At 37.3% G+C, this 21,286-nt stretch overlaps 1 protein-coding gene across 1 annotated transcript in view; it reads left to right on the top strand.

The window, feature by feature from the left end:
- bug (thioredoxin domain-containing protein bug) overlaps positions 1-21,286 on the top strand; it is a 158,168-nt gene that overhangs the window by 23,384 nt on the left and 113,498 nt on the right. The window contains exon 3 of the mRNA XM_067138430.2: positions 4,006-4,218. Within this exon, the coding sequence (XP_066994531.2) occupies positions 4,006-4,218 (213 nt within the window). The remainder of the gene's footprint in view (positions 1-4,005; positions 4,219-21,286) is intronic.

Raw genomic sequence — 21,286 nt, 5'->3', positions numbered from 1 at the left:
TTAAAACAAACAAACTCAAGAGAAAATATATAAATTATTAATACAGTTGAAAGCAGTTGTCAAGGAAACACTTGTACAATATTCCATAAAGAATATGTCCTAAATGAATAATCATTTCTTAATAATTCATGAAAAAAGTTCAAATTATAAATTATAAATTATGCAGTTTATAAGTAATTGTCGAAATGAAGAAAACCAGATATCACAATGTGGTTCTTATTATTAATGCAGATGAAAATATAACTACTGTAATTCCTAGTTGTCAATTCTTATTAAGCCTGCTTTCCTTTGGAACAGTAACTCCTGTCATTCTTTCACAGTCTTGTGTCTGGTGTAATATTGATGATGCGTTCTTCCTCGCTCTTGCACCTGAGGAGGAGGAGGAGGAGCGGGGGATATAGGTGTGTCAAGAACCTCCATGCTGCCACCTATAGCTTCAACTGAGGAGGAATAAGTTGTTTGTTTTAATGTTTTCAATCTTATGTTAATTTTAAGGACACTTCCTCTTAAGCATTACTTTGTCAATTTTATATATTTTTCATCTAAACAGTGTTATGTGGCTGAAGATGTTGATAAAATACGAAACATGTACCACTTTTAACCATTAAATTGCCTTAAGCAATCATTGTATCGACTAGGTGGAAAATAATAAATACAGTAAAACCTTGTTAATTCGAAGTCGTTGGGACTCAAAAATCGGACTTCGAATTACATAATTTCGAATTAACCTCCAATTCGCAATTCAGAAGTACCAACCCTTGCCGCGTTACGAAATATTCTAAGCCCGTTACTGCATGCAGTTAACCTTGATTCACAGTTTATACCTTTCAAATGCCATGAAAAAAGAACTATTTCCAAAATGTATCCAAAAAAGGTGCATTTACAGTATTCAAATAATGCACTTGCATATCTCACTTCAAATATAACCTCACGCAACGAAAGAAAGAAAAAAAAAAAGCATGATTCAAAGACGAGGAGAAATCTATGCTGGCTCCCATGTGCAAGTGCTTTATTCATTGGAGTACTATACTGTATGCATTTTTGATGCCTTGTATTTACACAGAAAGTACCCGATGCCCTTAAAATCAAACTTTCCTATGACTCTATCCTTGTACGATTTCCCGCCATGGCACTTTTTTCGTGCTTCAGAAATGTAAACACTTGCCGCGTCACAAAGTATTCTAAGACCCATTAATACATGCAATCACCTCGATTCATAGTTTAAACCTTTCCAATGCCATAGAAAAACTATTTCCGAAATGTATCCAACAAGGTGCATTTACAATGTTCAAATAATGCACTTGGATAAATCACTGACGAACATAACCTCACGCAACGAAAGAAAAAAAAAATCACACAATTCAAAGACGAGGATAAATTATGCTGGTTCCCCTGTGCAAATGCATTATTTTTTGGATATCTGTACTGTTTGCATTTTTAGATGCTTTGTACTGAGATGGAAAGTGCCCGACGCCCTTAAAACGTAGCTTATCGAACTTTTCTATGACGAGGGGATAAAGTTTCTCGCTTCCATGTGCATTGCAATTGCAACGCACTACAATGACCCCCATCCCCGACCCTTGTACGTTTCTCCGGCTGGCACTTTCTCCTTTAAAACCATAAGACCGTTTGGGCTCGCATTAAAATAAAGCAATGCAGTTTCATCGGCAATGACAGTATTGTTCGGTGCCTACGAATTTATTATATGAGCCACGCTTTTTCGTCAACTGTTGGCATCGCCAGTGTACGCGCATTCTGTTTTCCCGCACACTGCCTGTTGCGTGATATCACGGCGTTCCTGAAAAGGTTGAATACAAAAGAATTCCGATTTCATTCAACTTGGCAATCATGAAGCGCCCTGTAGACCCACCAAAGTGAATAAGTGCGGAAAGCTACCGTACCCCTCCACGTTCCGGAACACGCATTCTATTATGACGCAGATAAATTTCGAGTTGAAATTACTCTTAACATACTATTGTTTTAAAATGTAAAGGCAGTTTCGAATTAAAAGTCTGAATTTCGGTAATGGGGCCGACATTGTACTTCGAATTACGAATTATCCGTATTTCGAATTAAACAATTTAAATAACATGCAAAACGGTATCTCATGTTTCCGGGAACGAGAGCTTCTTCGAATTACGTGGGATTTTGAATTAACCGATTTCGAATTATCGAGGTTCTACTGTACTTAATTGTGAACAGATAGGTCTTATGGCGACGATGGCATAAGAAAGACCTACGAGCTAGAAGGAAGCGGCCGTGGCTTCATTAAGGGACAGCCCCAGCATTTGCCTGGTGTAAAAATGGAAAATCACGAAAAAACCACCTTCAGGACTGACGATAGTGGGATTCGATCCCACTATCTCCTGGATGCAAGCTCACAGCTGCGCGCCCCTAACAGCACAGTCAACTGGCCCGGTAAACTTCAAGTTTAACAAACCCGCAACTTAATTGAGTGACACAACATTAATTGCACCAATATGTCAATTTACATGCCATTCCATCGGTGTAATCTAGGGAATGAAGGAATCAATAAAAACGCATAAAAATGATAATGCAGAGTGGGATTTGCATTTTATTTAAAAGTACATATTACACTGTATATTCATTCCTATAAATTATGACCCAGTAATCTTGACAAGATATCAAGACTGTTTAACATCTGTGCACGGCTCGGCTCTTATCGGCCCTTGATTGACAGAGGAGAATGCTTGTGGAGGATGTGTTGAGCAATTGTCACTTCCGTCGCAGCGACTGCGGCCACCAGCACTGCTCACTGCACCAGTGTGGCGGCTCAAGCCGCAATCGCAGCGAGTTGCAGACCAAATTCAAACTGCGCATGCGCGGAGATGGAAGACTGCTGTCGCCGTGCGGCTACAGTCGCCGTTGCGACTACAATCGCACCTTAGAAAACGCACCTTAAGAGGTAGGCTAGATCATCTTTGCTTGATCTGTTATTGTTTAAAGAGGCCTAACATCTAAGGTCATCGGCTTTGTTTGATCTAACCATGTACTTGCTGTTCTTCCTCATGGTGCACTGCCGTCAACTTTTCCTTGCAAAGTAGTCTTTTGCAAATCCTGTCCTCTTCTGAAACTGTAACCAAGGAACTGGAGGTAATACTCACTTACACAGATAGACGTTTCTTGATACTTAGTTCATCTATAGTGGAAGTATTTCTTCTTTCCATCCAGGATATACATAGCATTCTCTACCAACACCATATCTCAAAGGCATCAATTCGATATTTTTAATTTGCTTTCATGGTCCAGATCTCACAGCTGTACTAAAAGACGGTGAACACTAGTGATTCAGCAAAGTGCATGTTCTTAGCTTTAGATATTGCCTGGTTCTGCCACATCCTAGCAAGTTACATTGCAGCTCAGCACAGGACAGTAAGTCTTTTTATCATAGGCAATAGAACAGTTATTAAGCTTATGTGCTGGGAATTTGTATTCAGTAAAGATGTTCACTCGTAGCTGAAGGTTATAGACAAATGTAGCCCATCTCATAATTTTTTTTACAAATGATTTTTTTAATGGAAAGTCTACAATGTACACATTTTTTCTTCTTCATGTTTGTAGGAGAAATGGAAAATAAACAGTATTTGGATTCATAAAATCTTTAGCGATCATTTCTGCTTCCATATTGTGAAGTATATGTGGGAAATCTGTAGAAACTATGGAAAATCCATAGTAGTTGGCATCCCTGCAACATTCATAAGATGTTTGATGAGGGACAAAGTACAGATAGAGGTGACACTAAGGTATTTAGGGAACATGTTGGATCTCATAGGATGGTTTCCCATTTTCACACCAGGCAAATGCTGGGGCTGTACCTTAATTAAGGCCACGGCCGTTTCCTTCCCACTCCTAGCCCTTTCCTGTCCCATTGTCGCCATAAGACCTATCTGTGTCGGCGCGACGTAAAGCAAATATCAAAGAAGGATCTCATAGGCCATAACCTTAGGTTCTGCAGTAACTTGTTGTATATATTCTCACCAACAGGCAAAAGAAGAGCAGGAATCAGCTCTGATAGCTAAAGAAGGTCACGAGCCGCTTGTAGTAGAAGAATTGGAGAGTACAAACCTCACATCAAACTATTCTGATGATGGAGCTTTGTCATCAGAGGACTCAAATAACAACAGCAACAACAACAACAACACAACTACTCTTGTGGTATGTGCCACTGGAAAAGAGTCCGGTGGTGAACCGGTCGAGGTAAGTTTCAGTCATTATTTCCCTTTATGTAGATACAGCCAGGATGGAACAAATAGGCCTATTGATCATCTCCATTTTTTTACTGTCTCTCATCATCCATAATCCTGAGGTATAATTTTGTAAAGAACACAAAATTGCAGGAGTTCAGCACATCACATGACCGTGGTTAGTGTTTCATTCTTCGTAATTCCAGGACTAAAGTAAAAGTTCCTCTAAATGTCATGCTTCATTAAATAAAGAATAAATATAAATTGTTATAACCACTGAACAGATTTCCATGATGCCTAGGGACCTCAGAAAGTGGTGATTAAAATGCTTCATTATCGATCAATAAGCTGAAATAATATTAAGTTGTATTGCATCATAAAGTTATGTAGACACTAGCTGATGTACCCGTGCTTCGCTACGGGATTCTCAGAAAGACTGACTGTGGTTTTTCCTAACTGAAGTCAACATAGGTCATTGCAAAAACGTCAGTAGAAATGTGGCGATTAAAAGCAATGTTATCACATAAAATACTTGATCAAATGAAAAACTACACATTTTCTCACTTTTAACGAACAGTAGTACGGTGCCGATCTAATAGTCCAAAGTTCCAGAGCTGCAATGACCAGGCCGCAGACAGCCGTGAACACTTCTCTGCCATTATTCCGTTAAATATGCACACTTCTCATTCCAGTCATTGCTTCAGAGTAGGGATTGAATAGCTCGAATGTTATGATGAACCATTGTGTTACGTACCAGTAGTATCGGAAAATTTATGAAGCCGAGGAATGGTATGCTAAGGGCCTGTACTACAACAGCCAGATAAAAGTGCGGCATAAATTTATTTGGCAGTTTGGACATTTATCTGGAAGTTCAGTTGAAAAAGTGTACTACGACTTTCATTTATGTGCAATCTGGGAGAATATTCTCGAGGTTAGCTATGCCGAGGTTGGAGAGGCTGTTAATGCTCTTATCTGGGACTTCGCTCCTATCGGGGACGCTACTGTAAGAATCAAGGTGGCTACACATCAAGATGAATCTACATCTCCATGATGCTGTGCGAAATTAAGTTGTTACAATGTAATCTACTGACTATATCAGTAGCACACAAGCAGCCAACGCAAGCTTCATGGGTAGCCGTTGTCGTTAGGGTAATATCGCCTGCTGCTATGCAGTATTTCGTGGGTTCGAGTCCCAATAGTCTTAACATTTTTTTTACCTTCTAAATGATATTACATGTAATAAATATCATTTTTGGTCCGTATTGATGATACTTGATTGAAATAATAACAGTAAGTTATTTATTAGACCACCTAATCAATACAAAATCTAGTCTTGGATGATTTACATAAATTTGTTAACTAATAGTGGTACATGTTTCGCCTTCCCTGAAGGCACCATCAGCCATAGTCTTAACCTTAAATTAAAAATAAGCGTCTAAATAACATGTAATAATGAATTGAATTTTAAAATCTTGAAGAGATTTGAAGTAAAATAACATTAAAAATAACAATGATGGTTTAAAAAAATACAATGTGATGAGATATAATAGTGGAAGTGTTAACAAAATTAACATTAGAAGGCTGCTAAAATAAGTGCAATGGATAAAACAACAGATTGTTATACAACAAGTAGTAAGATTGCATAAAAATAAAGTTGATAGTCTGGCGGTTATAATTAGACGATGACGAAAAATCGTATATAATCAAAGTAAAGAAGAGAGAATAAAAGTCAAAGGTTAGTCGAGAGATCCGAAGTTAATCATGTACCACTATTAGTTAACAAATTTATGTAAATCATCCAAGACTAGATTTTGTATTGATTAGGTGGTCTAATAAATAACTTACTGTTATTATTTCAATTCTAAATGATAGTTGGTAGGGTACTAGAGGTGATAGTACATATTTCCTTATCATTAAAATGCATGTCAGAAGCGTGGGTTCTATTCCAAATCTATCCGCGACGCACATATGGAGTAAAGGTATACGACATTGTTCATGGCGATTCGTCCTTCGAATGAGAATGTTAAGGAGGTTATATTTCTTTTACTTCATAACAACTTGCTACAAAAGTATTCACGCTAAAGTGAGATAAATGCTTGCCAGTTACTATTCTCACATTGTATTGAAGAGAAAGAAACTAACTACTTATTCAATTATACGACATTGTTCATGGCGATTCGTCCTTCGAATGAGAATGTTAAGGAGGTTATATTTCTTTTACTTCATAACAACTTGCTACAAAAGTATTCACGCTAAAGTGAGATAAATGCTTGCCAGTTACTATTCTCACATTGTATTGAAGAGAAAGAAACTAACTACTTATTCAATGAGCAAACAATAAATTGAATTAATAATAAAATTAATGATCCTACGCTGGATCAGTGGCATTAATCACGAATATAAACTTTACTTTCGCCGTAATGCGCATCCTTGTAAATAGTACCAGACAAAAAAGATACATAACCTGAATCTTAACTTTTGCGTCCAGGTTACATTTTCAGTGTTTTTATTTTCTATAACAGTTTCAGTTTCGTTATACAGTTAATTAATTTTAACATTACTTCGTATGTGTATATTTAAGTCCTAATTCTGTTTTTGACCTGAACTTCCACATTATAGCTTAATAAGAGTCTGATATTGGATTCTAGTGATACAATTTCAAAAGGAATAGAGCTAAACAAACGAAAACACCAGGGAACACGTATACCACTGCGCTAAATTTCACTATATTTTCAGTAACCTTATTACCAACCCAATAAAAATGTTACTACATCTTCCGCATTATAATACCGTCGTTAAAATCCGTTGGCAGTACGCAAGAAAATATTTAACTTCTAGTTTGCAAAACTGCAGCCTGCGTATCTGACTGTTTACCTGACAGTCGTAGTACAGGCCCTAAAGAAGAAAGTTGCCTAATTCCACAGCTACTCCCCACGAATATTTAGGCAGACTATTACACTCGTACGACTGGGAGGGTTGGCCGCGTGGATAGGGGCGCGCAGCTGTGAGCTTGCATCCGGAAGAGAGTGGATTCTAACCCCACTATCGGCAGCCCTGAAGATGTTATTCCATTGATTCCCATTTTCACACCAGGCAAATGCTGCGGCTGTACCTTAATTAAGGCCAAAGCTGCTTCCTTCACACTCATAGACCTTTCCTACACCATCGTCACCATAAGACCGAACAGTGTTGGTACGACGTAAGGCAAATTAAAAAAATACTCGGTACACAGCAGTAATCCTATCTATCAGAGATGAGTGCCAACAGAAGACGAAGCAAATCACAACAAACAATGGTCCTTGTAATGTTATTGTTGATCAATTTCATGAGCTTTCTATATTGAAGGCCTTCACATTTAGTTTCCTTTCGACTCTGTGATATTAGGGCGTCTTATAAAATTATGTATAGCGTAGACTGTAGTTCCTTTGTTCCTTATTCTCCGACTTTACAAACCGATTTTCATTAACCCCTCAGCGTCGCAGCCATTTAAATAGCTTCCTACCCTGCGGCCGGATGAGATTTCAACTACGCGCGACTGAAATACATCGATTCACTTAAAGCGTTACTACAAGTATAAGAGTAGCCCGATTTTCACGAAATTTGGAATACCTTATGACAGAACTATGTACATGCAGATAATTACATAATTGTTTCACATTTCCTTAGTAATATAGTTCCATGTGATAGAGTTCGAAGCACTCTTTGAGACAGGGACTCAAGTCACACTCCTGGAAGCAGTACACTGACTTCTTCTTTTCGCCGTGTTTTGAACACAGGATACAATGTCTCTGAGGTTTGGATTTCCAACACTTGGGTGCTAATTTCCTGATAAAATGTCTTTCCTGCAACCTTGGAACTGTATTATCTGATGCACGCCGGCCTTGAATATTTCGTTCCCCTCCCGAGCGAGCGTATTTTGTAAACAAACCTTTCACCAGCTGAACCCGATAAGGTAATTGCTCAATATTTGTCTCTGTGGCCTGTGTGAGTATTATTAGAGAATTTAGCAATCAGAATTCACCGTTGAAAACTTCTCTTTGACCTGTATAATTATCTAGTCTCTTACACGAAATTTCCAAGTACTGTTTCCTCCTCATCGTCACTCTCATCATTTACCACTGCTACATCATCTATTTCATTATCATTGCTGCTAGTACTGTCACTACTACTTCCGACTAAACTCTCATCTGAATTATACAATATTTCAAGCACGTTACTGTCAGTCATACCACGGCTGAGCGCGGCGCGTCACACGGACTGATGAAGCTGCAGCGAGACCGAAAGCAACAGGACGAAACTGAATGAGGGGAATAACATTTATGACGAAACAAACCAACTCGATACATATTTCAGATAAAAGGTCGAGACATTGTCTTCAAGCGAGATATATACCATGAACAACTGGTTCTCGTATCGTATAACAGAAAGCAGCACTAACTGATGCCTACACAGAACGCTCGTGGAGAGTTACGAAAATATTACAAGCTGAGAAATAAACACAAATATAATAAATAAACCGCACTCCCAATGTACAAATAGAGCAAAGAACATCACACGAAAAGACAAACTTCTCAGATCATTTTTTCTTTATTTTATTCTGTGGGAAAGAATGAAGCAAACAGACTTTTAAAAAGGCAAGAGATTAGTGCTCATACTTATTTGACAAATAATTATCCTTGCAAAAACAACTACATCATAACGATTTTTCAGTTCTTATTTACAACGCTGATAAACCCGAAAATGTCTTCTTGGAAACAAAACAATTTGCATATCAATAACTCCAAAACTCTTCGTGCTATAGCCGTAAATGTGAAACCATGTATGGGTCTATACGATGTATAGAGGACGGCGGCTACGGAAGAAAAGAGGGTCTATACCGCATATAGAGGTCGGCGCTGAGGGGTTAAATCCTGTTTAGCCTACATATTTTCTTGTGACTCGGCGCTGATAAGGATTTAGTAACTAAAATCCAAATTAATGAATATCTCTGATCATAGCCGATATGGTAACAATGTATAAGACATAAATGATCGGAAATACAATACTACATAACTAAAAATGTATGTAGTATTTATTGATACGATCACTAATAACATAATTAATTGGGAATTATATTTTACGACTACCCCTAAACCACCATTTCATTCAGCGTGAATAACACTATTTATGGCCTAGATTATAGCCACTTATTCCCCGACTTTGCATACCGATTTTCATTAAGATACGATCATTAATAACATATATATTTCAGAATTCCATTGTAGGCTTTCCCCTAAACTATGATTTTTCTCAGCGTGAATACAATTATTTATGGCCTAGATTGTAGCGACTTATTCCTCTACTTCCCCTACCGATTTTCGTTAATATACGACTATTAATAACACATTCTTGAGAATTAAATTTTAGACCTTCCCCTAAACTACCATTTCACTCAGCATGTGTAAAATTATTTATGGCCTAGATTATAGTGACTTATTTTCCGACTTTGTATACCAATTTTCATTAAGATAAGGCCACTAATAACATAAATATTTGAGTATTAAAGTTTGGGCCTTCCCCTAAACTACCATTTTAGTCAGCGTGAATAAAATTATTTATGGTCTAGATTGTAGCGAATTATTACCCGACTATGTATGCCGATTTTTATTAAATTCTCTTCAGCCGTTTTCTCATGATGCGTGTTTATACATACAAACAGACAGAAATTGTGGAAAAGTAAAAAGTGCATTTCCTTGTTACTGTGGGCACAACTGATACAGAAATACCATCCTTTTTAAATTCTGAGCAATGTACAGACAAAACTCTTATTTTATATATATAGATAATAGCAATAATATTAATAACTAGGTGATATACCTGTGCTTCACTACGGAATTCTACATTGTATACAGAATTCTAGGTTAGGTAGCGGACTGTATATGGTTTGAGAAAGATTGTATTGAATTGCATAGCTCTTAACATTACCCGAGAAACGCAACAGAGAAGTCACCAAACGTCTTTTCTCATATGAACTTGGTTAGAGAATTTTCATTGTAATGGTCGGCCCGCTTGCCTTCCATCAGTCAGTCAGGTTTGGAAGTTTTTATTATAATGGCAGGCACTCACTCTTCACCTGCCTGTTATATCCTCAGAAAGACTGTCTTAATGGTTTTTCCCAACTGAAATGAGCATAGGTCATTACAATGACGTCAGTAGGAATGGCGCGATTAAAAGCAATGCTTTCATATGAAATACGCAATCAAATGAAAAACCACACATTTTCTCACTTTCAACGAAAAGTACTACACTATTAGTTATTGGAATTAATAATTTTCTTCTGTATTGAGTGTCATTTAAAATTTGACATGATGAGAAAAATAGTTCGTAGTGTGTGTAGTATTTTTCATATCTGGTAGAGTTTTTGATTATTCAATTGTTTTATTCAGAGATTGTGTCTCCAACCTTCTCACACCGAAACCGTGCTAAATTTATATTTACTCTGTGACTAAAACTGTGATTCTTTTGTTTTTTACTTGTGCTGAGTAATGGCGCGATGTGTTTTTGAGTGTTGAGTTGAGTTGAGACAGAATGTTTTAATAAATTTTTCTAATCAATTATATTATTGAGAGTTGTGCCCGAATTTATTTCTGATATTAGTAAGTTCAATAGGGCAGAAACAAAAATTGGTCTTGTGCAACAGTACTACGCTGCTGATCTCACAGCTGTGATCCATGAACACACTTTCTCTTTTTTCCATGGGGGTGGGGGATGTGTGGTTGAATAGTGGAGAGTCTCAGGGCAAAAACTGTGCCTTTTTTACTAATCTGTTTTCTAGAAGTACCTGATGAGTCGAAAAATCGCAATTCACTACACTGGTGGCGGAAAAATCTGACTTGGAGGCAAATTTGTCCTCCAAGCCAGAGGAAAAACCCCCTCTTCACTGCTAATTTGGAATAAAATGAATGTAGAATTTAATAAAAGTGAAGAGGAAGAAGCTTTTCTTCAGAAACAGCTCCTTTTAGTGTTGAATTTTGTGTTGTTTAGTGAATTGTGGTACTATAATTTGGAATAGGCCTAAATTGTAATACTAGACTACTAAGTGAGCCTCTGCCTTAAGTATGCACACTGCTCATTCAAAACAGCGCGTCAGAGTAGGTGTCGAATAGCTGCAATACTATAATGTACCTATGTGTTACGTACAAGTAGTATCAGAAAATGTATGAACCAGAGGAATGGCATGCTAAAGAAGAAAGTTTTCTAACTCCTCAGCTATTTCACGCAAATATTCAGTCAGGTTGTTATACTCGGTACGCAGCAGTAATCCCATCTATTGGAGTTGAGTGGCAGCATAAGAGACAAAGAGCATCACAACTAACAATGGTCAATATAATGTTATTGTTGCTCAATGTTATGTGCTTTCGATATTGTAGGGGTTCGCATTTAGTTTTCTTCCGACTCTGAAATACCACTCTTATCATAGTTGCTACGTTAAAACTGAATAAAACATAAATGATCGGAAATGGTATTTTCTATAACTTTTGTTATGTAGTACTTTTCAATTGGACCAATAACAAAGGTATTTAAAAATTAAATTTTAGGTGCCTTCCCCTAAACTACAATTTCTTCCAGTGTGAATACCGTATTTCACGGCATAATCGTCGCCACCGCGTAATCGTCGCATCCTTTATTTTCAATACAAAAATCGGACTTTAAACCTTTAATTACATAATCGTCGCACGCCAAATTTTGTTCACTAATCTGGTTAAAAGGTAAATGGAACTGCAACGTAAGTTGCACATGAATGCGCAATTTAAATACGTGTATGGTTTATGGGCAATTTGGCAACACAGTCACGTTTGCGACATGTTGCACAACGTATAAATAAATACTACCGGTATATGTACGACGCATGGCTTACCGGTAGACTATCGGCAGTTTGACAACGTGGTCGCGAGACAGTGTACTATTTATTCACCACCTACATATTATGCTTACCGGTAGGCTATCGGCAGTTTGACGACGTGGTCGCGAGACAGTGTACTATTTATTCACCACCTACATATTATGAGTTCCCATTTGAAATACGTAAGGCTGTAAGTTATCGCTTATCGGCAACGTCGCCAGGAAATACCGGCTAGGTAGGTTGAATGGACCTCGAACCAGCCCTCAGATACAGGTAAAATTCCCTGACCCGGCCGTGAATTGAACCCGAGGCCTCCGTGTAAGAGGCAAGCACGCTACCCCTACACCATGGGGCCGGTTCCTGTGTTATTGCGCACAAAGTGAAATCCAAGACGATAACGCAGATTTCCACGGAATTATTCAGCCGAATTATTTACGATGTCTCAGTTGTCATCGCTAGACTCTTATCTTACTACTACGTCATACGTGTCCGGGCATGGGATGAAAACTTTTATCCAAGCAGTCAAGATAATTATTATCCAATGCTATTAAAGTTTTATTTTATAAACTCGTCAGTAATGTAATGTAAAATCATCAATAACTGGGAAGAAATATTAACCTAATTATCGTATGTTTAAAAGAAATTGAAGAAAATGAATGTTTGTTACTGACGTCTCGGAATACAGTCAACTATACAGTAGATCAAAGAGAATAAGTACAGTAGATCTACACCACGCTAGCTTGAGCTCCGGTTTGCGAGCTTTGCGCAAGCGCAGTAGTGTGTCGCAACCAACGAGCTAAACTGAATTGTTGCATGCTTCCTTGCTGCCTAACAGTATTGGCTGCTCTGGAATGGACAGATCACAGATGCATTTATTTGTTTCAGATTTACGTGATTACTGTAGACATGTGTGCGTGAGAATTTAAGTTTTTAATTTGTGTTTTGGGTGTTTGCAGAAATAATTTGTTTTAATAGTGAACAATTACGGAAAGTCATTTATATCGCAAAACATTAACGTGCGAAGCATTTATAAGCGATTATGGGTAAATATAGAAACTATTCTGCGGGCTTCAAGCTAAGCGTAATTGCCTTCGCTGAACAGCGCGGGAACAGAGCTGCAGAAAGAAAATTTTCTGTGAGTGAAAAGTTGGTGCGTGACTGGCGGAAAGTAAAAAACAAGCTAAAAAGCACAAACCCTTCTAGACGCGCGTTTAGAGGTCCTAAAACAGGGAAGTTTCCTATAATTGACGAAGAAGTGTTTAGGTATGTCTGTGAAATACGTAACAATGGCTGCAGTGTATCATATGAAATGTTACAAATTAAGGGACAGGAGGTAGCGCGCAAACACAACATACCGGTAACTCAGTTTAAGGCGACTCGTGGGTGGATTAAGGGGTTCATGCGACGACACAATCTGTCAGTGCGAAGGAGAACAACACTAAGCCAAAAGTTGCATGCTGATTACACGGACAAGATTGTAAATTTTCACCGATTTGTCATACGTTTGCGCAAGGAAACTTCGTACTTGCTTTCTCAAATCGGTAATGCCGATCAGACTCCAATCTTTTTTGATATGCCTCGCAACAGCACTATTGCGCTAAAAGGATCACGGAGTGTATTAATGAAAACCAGCGGTAGTGAAAAGTTGCGATGCACGGCAATGCTAGCCATTACAGCTGACGGGAGAAAGTTGCCGCCGTACATCATTTTCAAGAGGAAAACGATGCCTAAGAATATACAGTTTCCCCGTGGAATTCATGTACGAGTGCAACCAAAGGGTTAGATGGACGTAGAACTCATGCTGGACTGGGTTAAAACTGTGTGGAATAGAAGACCTGGTGCACTACTAAAACAACCAGCTCTGCTTGTTTTAGATAGTTTCCGAGGTCACCTCGTGAACGAAGTGAAGCAAATTCTCACTACAAATAAGACACGACAGATAGTCATTCCTGGTGGCCTAACATCTGCTTTGCAGCCACTAGACGTATGTGTTAATAAACCCTTTAAAGACCACTTACGTCGATTTTACAACGAGTGAATGATGAGCGGCGATCAGCAATTGACGCGCACCGGAAATATCAGGCGTCCACCCTTGGACTTGTTATGCTCGTGGGTGAAGAAGAGTTGGGATCTTATACCACCTGAACTAGTCTCCAAGAGCTTCAAAAGGACTGGGATTTCGAATGCACTAGACGGTTCCGAAGATGACGCAGTGTGGCAGGGAGATGAAGAATCTGATACTGGTATTAACAGAGGCGAGGACGGCGCGTCAGATAGCGAAACCTGCGATAGCGACACCTAAGATTTGGAATAAATTGCGTACCGGTAAGTCCGCATTTCACAACAAAGCGATAATTTTTTGCAAGTGTAATATTTTAACTTTAATACTCAAATTAATGACAAATTAACTTAATACGTTCATTTTTATTTTCAGGTTGGAAAAACGTTCGCCGAATTGTTGCGAAAAATTATGAATTTTGTTTTAGACTATTTTAATTATTTTGATGTATAAACGCGAGTATTACGTGCATCTTAAATTTGTTTCAAATACAATTTAGTTATAAATACATTTTTTGAGTAATACAAATACTGGTATTAAATATTCATCGTATAATGGTCGCACCCTAAAATTTTTTTCGAAAATTTTGGTATAAAAAGTGCGACGATTATGCCGTGAAATACGGTAATATTGTTTATAGCTTAGACTGTAGTTTATTATTCCCTGACTCTATATACCGATTTTTATTAAATTATTTAACCCATTATCTCGTTGGTACTTATATTTGGTATTGGAACATTTTTGGCAAAATCCATACAAATTGATTCCATCTTCTTTGATTTCATAGATTTGTTCTTTGCATCTCTTTTACATTGCTAGAATGATTCAGCCTTTTTTGTGAAGAATATTCAAGGTTGTCAGATCTTTAATTACTTTTTTATCCTCTTCTGGGGACAGCGCTTTTAGTTTGGCTGAAAATTTGTCACAACGAATGCATGTGTTACTACATGGGTATCCAAATGATATGTTATAAAGTATTGTGTAATAACCTGCACTAATAAACAGAATGCAAAAACACAACTGACACACAAGAGTTACAATGAGATACTCATGGAATATTTCAGCGATCACACTGTTGTCTATTGGGAGGCAGATGACTTGCCTGGTTTTTTCACTGTAACAGTTGAGTTACCTGCTTCTTTTCCTGTACGCCAAATCTTTGAAGGTAAATAAACCCATGACTAACCTGTTTCTTTGCCTGTTTCATATGTATAACAGATAGTCCTTCCCATGGAGAATCCAATGGCTCCTCAAACTAAATTTCGATTAAAAAGTGACTTACCTGGTTTTTACTCTGTACCCTTCATATATAGAGTAGGCGAGATCATTAACAAAGTGATTGTTTAATATCTCGTAACTCGAGCCAATATAGGTGGGGTTTTTTTTAGAATTAGGTTTAAAACATGATAAAGATATCCAAATAACGATCGTTTTACTCGCCAACGTACCTAACAAATAATAATAATAATGACGTGCACAAACAATACTTTTTCAGAAAAAGCATTTTGACTTTTAGAACTTTCCGGGATGTGAAGTGGACAACTGGGGCAAAGTGGACGCATGAACGCCGTGCTCAACACAGTGAGCTAATGAAAACCTACTGGATCAGTCGAAAACTGAGTAAACACCAGAATGTATAATGAAACTTATTATGGTCCCTAGTTGGCTGATTAGCGAATAATAAATAAATAATAATAATAGTAATGATTTTACGTTTCCGCTTACTGTAAACGATTTTCGGAGATGCTAAACAAAACATACTAGGGTATACGTTAATAAAAAGAATGGAGACAACGAACGTACAAAATTAAACATCATGATGATATAACGCCTTACCGCTACACCTGTAAATTTCCATAAATACGGCAAACTTTCCTGTTATTTATTTTTTTTCTTTTCGTTGTGGAACTTTTGGCGCTATCCAGGTAATAGTATACCTAACCTAAACAATGCTGTCTCTCTTATCTCATTTACAGTCATTCAGGTAAATCCTGTTGTGATAAATGTAGAGAACATTAGTATGAAATGTACTTAAAAATAAGGGTCTGGCTTTCAGCGTCCGCATTTATCAAAAGAATGCTTCCAGTCACTATGTATTACATTCGGAAGTACAACTCGTAGCATACGCTAGTTATCAGCTGGTGGTTTAGCACGCTTTCTACATGGCTTTATTTGAAAGGAGTGGCTTCTGCTACACATACACCAACTGGGAATATCAGAGACCATCTCCAAAAACCATTTGGGAATAGATTCACACTGTTTGAACTCTATAATCAGCAACAAAACTATTTTTAAAAGTAAAAAAACAAACCAGGACCTCGAATGCTCTCGATTGCAGTGCATGGCTGATGAGATAACAGTGAAGATGACGTTACTTGGAATGACGACACGCCGGTAACAGAGAAGTTGGTGGCACAAAATGATAATTCTAATAAAAGCCGTGACCAGGTTTACTCAGGTTTACTGTGTGGTTGGCTACTGCTCAACTCACAAAGACAAATGACTGGCTATTTAGTTATTTTGTATCAGTATTGCATAATATGATATACTTATCCCTTTTCTCTATGGGATCGAGTATGAAGCGAGACAAATATTCGTAGCGAGTTTTTATGACGTCAGCTTTATCAGAGGAATTAATGAGATGTAATGAATTATATAAGAGTAATTAAAACTGACTATATTTAATTTTATATGTAGGCCTAGGGCTAAAAGTTTTGTTCTCCATTTATTGTTTTTTTTTTACATTATTTAGAAATACTGCTTTCCTTCAAAAATAGCCAGTATAACTCAGATACATTCATAAGTTTGTTAAAGAATAGTGTAAAATGTTTACATGTACGATTTATAGCTCTTTATAGCCTAGAAGTCGTGTTCATTGCACAAAATTTGAGGTTATCGCATATTGGACCACACTTTTTTTTTTTTTCTGTAAAAAAGTGGGGAGAAAAGGGGTCTAATATGCAAGTAAATACAGTATATATGTTGAGTCCTCAGTCGGAGGCTGGTTGGAACCTCAGTAAATCCACCATTAGCTGACATAAGTAGCCTATATGTCACTGAAGAGGCATACTAAGGGAATGATGACTGATGTGGTTTCCCGTTGTTTCCTTGCTGGGCCAAAAGTTACTGTTACATATCAGTCTTCCAAGCCCACTGAAATACATATCAACTGATCCTATGAACAATACTTTCGTACCATTCATCACGGAGACTGACTTCTAGCATTGCCTGTACCTCAGCCACTTTCTTATAATCAAAGCCAAGCATGAATTGAAATGAAAGTAACAAGCTTGATCTAGACATGATATGGGCTTTTGGGCTTATTCCATGTCAAGAAAACAAGGTTTCATCTTGTTTCACGGGCCGTGAAAGCATCAATGTTAAACTTGATCTAGCCTCTACCAGAAGTTATACAGTACTCTCTGCACTCTGTATCTCACCAAAGACGGATCTGGGCAGATAAATAAATATAATCTGCAAAATGCTCAAGTATTTTAGGTTAAATACTATTTGCAATAACGGAAGCTGTTTCTATCAAAACATTCTTTCAAGAAGCTTAATGGAAAAATTCAAAAGATGTTAACACAGTACTAGCAGTTTCTCGCTGGCTCCGCCCGCAATGTACAAAGGATGGTGTTGTTCGTAACTATCCTCATGGATGTATGTGCAAAGTTTTGAGTTAATGAAATAAAGCACGTGATCTGCTGTGGTAATAGAATGTAATATTATGTCAACAAACACTTGAAAATACATCACACAAAGAAATTCAATTTAAATGTTCCTTGGAACAACACTACGCGCCGAACTGTTAAAAAGTCCTTCGTCATGGAGACAAATGTACTCATAACTTTTCTCAGAATCTACCAATTTAAGTAGTTATTACCTCAAAAGAAACGCTTGATCCACTGAGTGTTTTTAGACCAAAGCGAAGTGCGTACCTCAATTAGAAAGAAAGATATGGTTGCTTCAATGAGAAAAAATGTTGAAGAAATGAGACGTCAAATTGAATGTGCACTCATAACTTTCCTCAGAATCAACCAATTTGAATAGTTAAGAACTGAAATGAAAGAGCTTGATCCACTGAGTGTTCTTAGGCCAAAATGAGCTCTGTACCTCAATTAGAACAAAAGATATGGTTGCTTCAAAAAGAAATTGAAAAATCAAATAATTTGAGGAAGGGGGAAGTTAGGTGATTTATAGTGCCTGATAACAAATCTGTGCATGAATACGTTTCAGTTAAAAACAAATGAAGGAAATCGAACGGAAAGAATAGCCGGAATGACTTACTTTAGTTTTCGTCATTATTTTTAGTATATAGATTCTGAGAATCATTTTATAATATCAAATACTGAACACTGTATATTCTAAGTTACACCCAACTATATTTATACATGCCAAAATAAATAACTGATGAGCCCACTACCCAACTTATAATTTCATGATTGAAAAGGCAATTTGCAATTGGTAAATTTATGGTTCCCTTCTGGGAACTTAATTTTTGAAATAAATGACTGTATAAGAAATGTCATATGAAGTCTTAACATACATTATAGGCTCCTGGCACTAAAAGGTTTAAAAGACATGCATGTAAAGTCACAAAATAGCATAGCAGGATATTGATAGTCAATATGTTGAAATAACTATTAGTTTAACGTCATAAAATTTCATTATTGGTCCGTATTGAAACGAGATTTACAGTCAAAGATAAGGGTAGGATTTTCCACCTGTTCAATACTATTAAAAAATGTGAAATAATTAAAACGTCACATTTTTATTGTCATTTTTAGGTACTGGTTTTGGCATTGTATATGCCATCATCAGCCTTGGATAAAGTAACAAGGACATTCAGCTAGTTACATTAGAATATTTATAATATATGTATATACAAACATAAACCTTCTAAAATACCTTGTAATTTACAATTGCGTGCATACATACATACATGCATACATACATACATACATACATACTGCACCCATAAGCGAATGTGCGTAAATAAATGCATGAATTAAATGTTTAATAATTCGCATATTGGAATACAGCAGTAGGCTGGGGAAAGCTGGCAGTCTCACAAAGCAACATTCAGGCGCCGTTCAGACTGCAAGAAGATCCGCAGAACACGTCTTAAGGCACGGACAGCATATAGCTGGCCTAAGTGGTACATCCAATAATGTTTTATGATGCCGACGAGAAGTGGAAACTTTCTACTCGGTTCCCACGGGAATCGGCGCGTTGGAGCTTGAGCTACTTAGATGTGCGAGAGAGAAACCAATAATACCCGTCATCCCTTGGCAGAAAATGGAAGAATCCATGCTGCGAAGAGCGCGAACGTCTCAGCCAATCACAAAATTGCAAATTGAAATGTTTTGTCATAGCGGGAATCTAGAGCCAGTATTTAGCGATATGGAGCGCGGAGTAGTTGTGGAAAATGGTGTCCTGACTCCCTAACAATATTTGAGGATTTATCAGTGCAAATGTGTGATTAATTAGTGGTTAATTAAGAAATTTTTAACTTTACATGGAAGGGTGGTATCGCCCAGGAAGTGAACCGTAATGGCGGGAAGACGCCATCCTCTGGAAGAAAATAGAGCCAGTGACGCGCGCCGTCGTATGAATTACCCTGTGATCGTTTCTCGTAGCGCAGTGTAACACGTAAAACGGACCAAAATTAGGAATGTTTTGAACATATTTCATAAAACTTTAACCTACGGACGTATGATAAATCGGTCCCAAGTGCAAGATTATTACGCCACATCCCTTCCACAGAACTATTTTCGAAGTGGGGGAGGATTGTTTACAAAACCAACGAGCAGTGTGGTGAATCTTCAGTGTTTTTAATTCAGTCTTGTACGGAGTTAGTTCAGTCAGTTCGTGTGTGTTCTTTCAGTCTTGTATGTACGTTTTTCTTGTGTGAATTCTGAGTCTTGTAGGAACGCGATCAGAGACACTTGTTGGCATCCGAGTGAGCAAGGTATTTACTTGTGAGTAATATGCTAGGAGAAATGAACACTTTGACAAACTTTTATTTAATTTGAACTTATGCAGAGATAATCAGGCAATTGAAGGATCAAATGACAATGATAGTTATATTTTCAACACTTGCCTTAAATGAACTTACACAAACAAACCGAGAGGGACAATGGATCACGTCGTAACACGTAACTGCATAAAATTTCCCTAATCCACGTGTAGTTTGGATTTTTGTTGAAAGGTCATATTTTGGAGGATGATTAGTATAAAAATTCTCCACACATCATTGGGAACATTACATTTAACTTTTTTTTTTATCACACTCAAAAAATTATTATGGCAAGTGAGATATTACGGGAGCAAAATTAGTTAAAGCAGTTACAGGGAGGAGAATGACTTTGTTTTCACTAATGGAAGGCCGCGGTGTTAAGACCTTGACTCCAATGTTATGAGGAGGTGAACAACCAATAAGCCTTTAAACAAACAAACTGAGAGGGGTGTGAGAGACACAGCAGGAGGCCAGGCAGGTAGCGGAGAGCAGACTTTCGACTTCACGTCAGGTGTTTAATGCAGTGTTATTGTATAATCTTCATTGGAGTGCTAGAAAATGCGAGTGTTTATGTAAATGTGGACGTGTGCAACGCCATCATAAAAATGTATCAAGTATGTACGTGTGATATTTCGGATTACCACATCAGCTTCAAGATGGAATACTAATTCATCATGACAGAGCCCGGAGGGTGATCCAACCTGCCTCCAGCACTAAGGTAATGAGCAACAAAATGTATAAATAAATATGTAGGACTATGAACCAATCGATGATCAAATGTAGCTTAGACTGTTAGATAAGATTGTAAATAATTCACGTAATAATAATAATAATAATAATAATAATAATAATAATAATAATAATAAGAGTGAGCAAGTGTTATTTGCGTACTTTCTTTAAGTAAACATGTTTTGCGTATAATTTCTGGATCATTTTGAAGTAAGTCATTTTGACAGATTAGAATCCTATTTTACTAGAGATTTAGATAAGTGTAGTGCAGATTTGTAAATGATGATAATAATAATAATAATAATAATAATAATAATAATAATAATGTTATTATAACGTTGGTTATGAGCGATATTTTTGTTGACGTTATGATTTGTAGATGCCACCTTGTT

This window comes from Anabrus simplex, chromosome 1 (genome assembly GCF_040414725.1).
Source record: "Anabrus simplex isolate iqAnaSimp1 chromosome 1, ASM4041472v1, whole genome shotgun sequence".
Lineage (NCBI taxonomy): Eukaryota > Metazoa > Arthropoda > Insecta > Orthoptera > Tettigoniidae > Anabrus > Anabrus simplex.
Note: the sequence above shows the minus strand (reverse complement) of the source record. Positions and strands in the feature narration are given on the sequence as shown.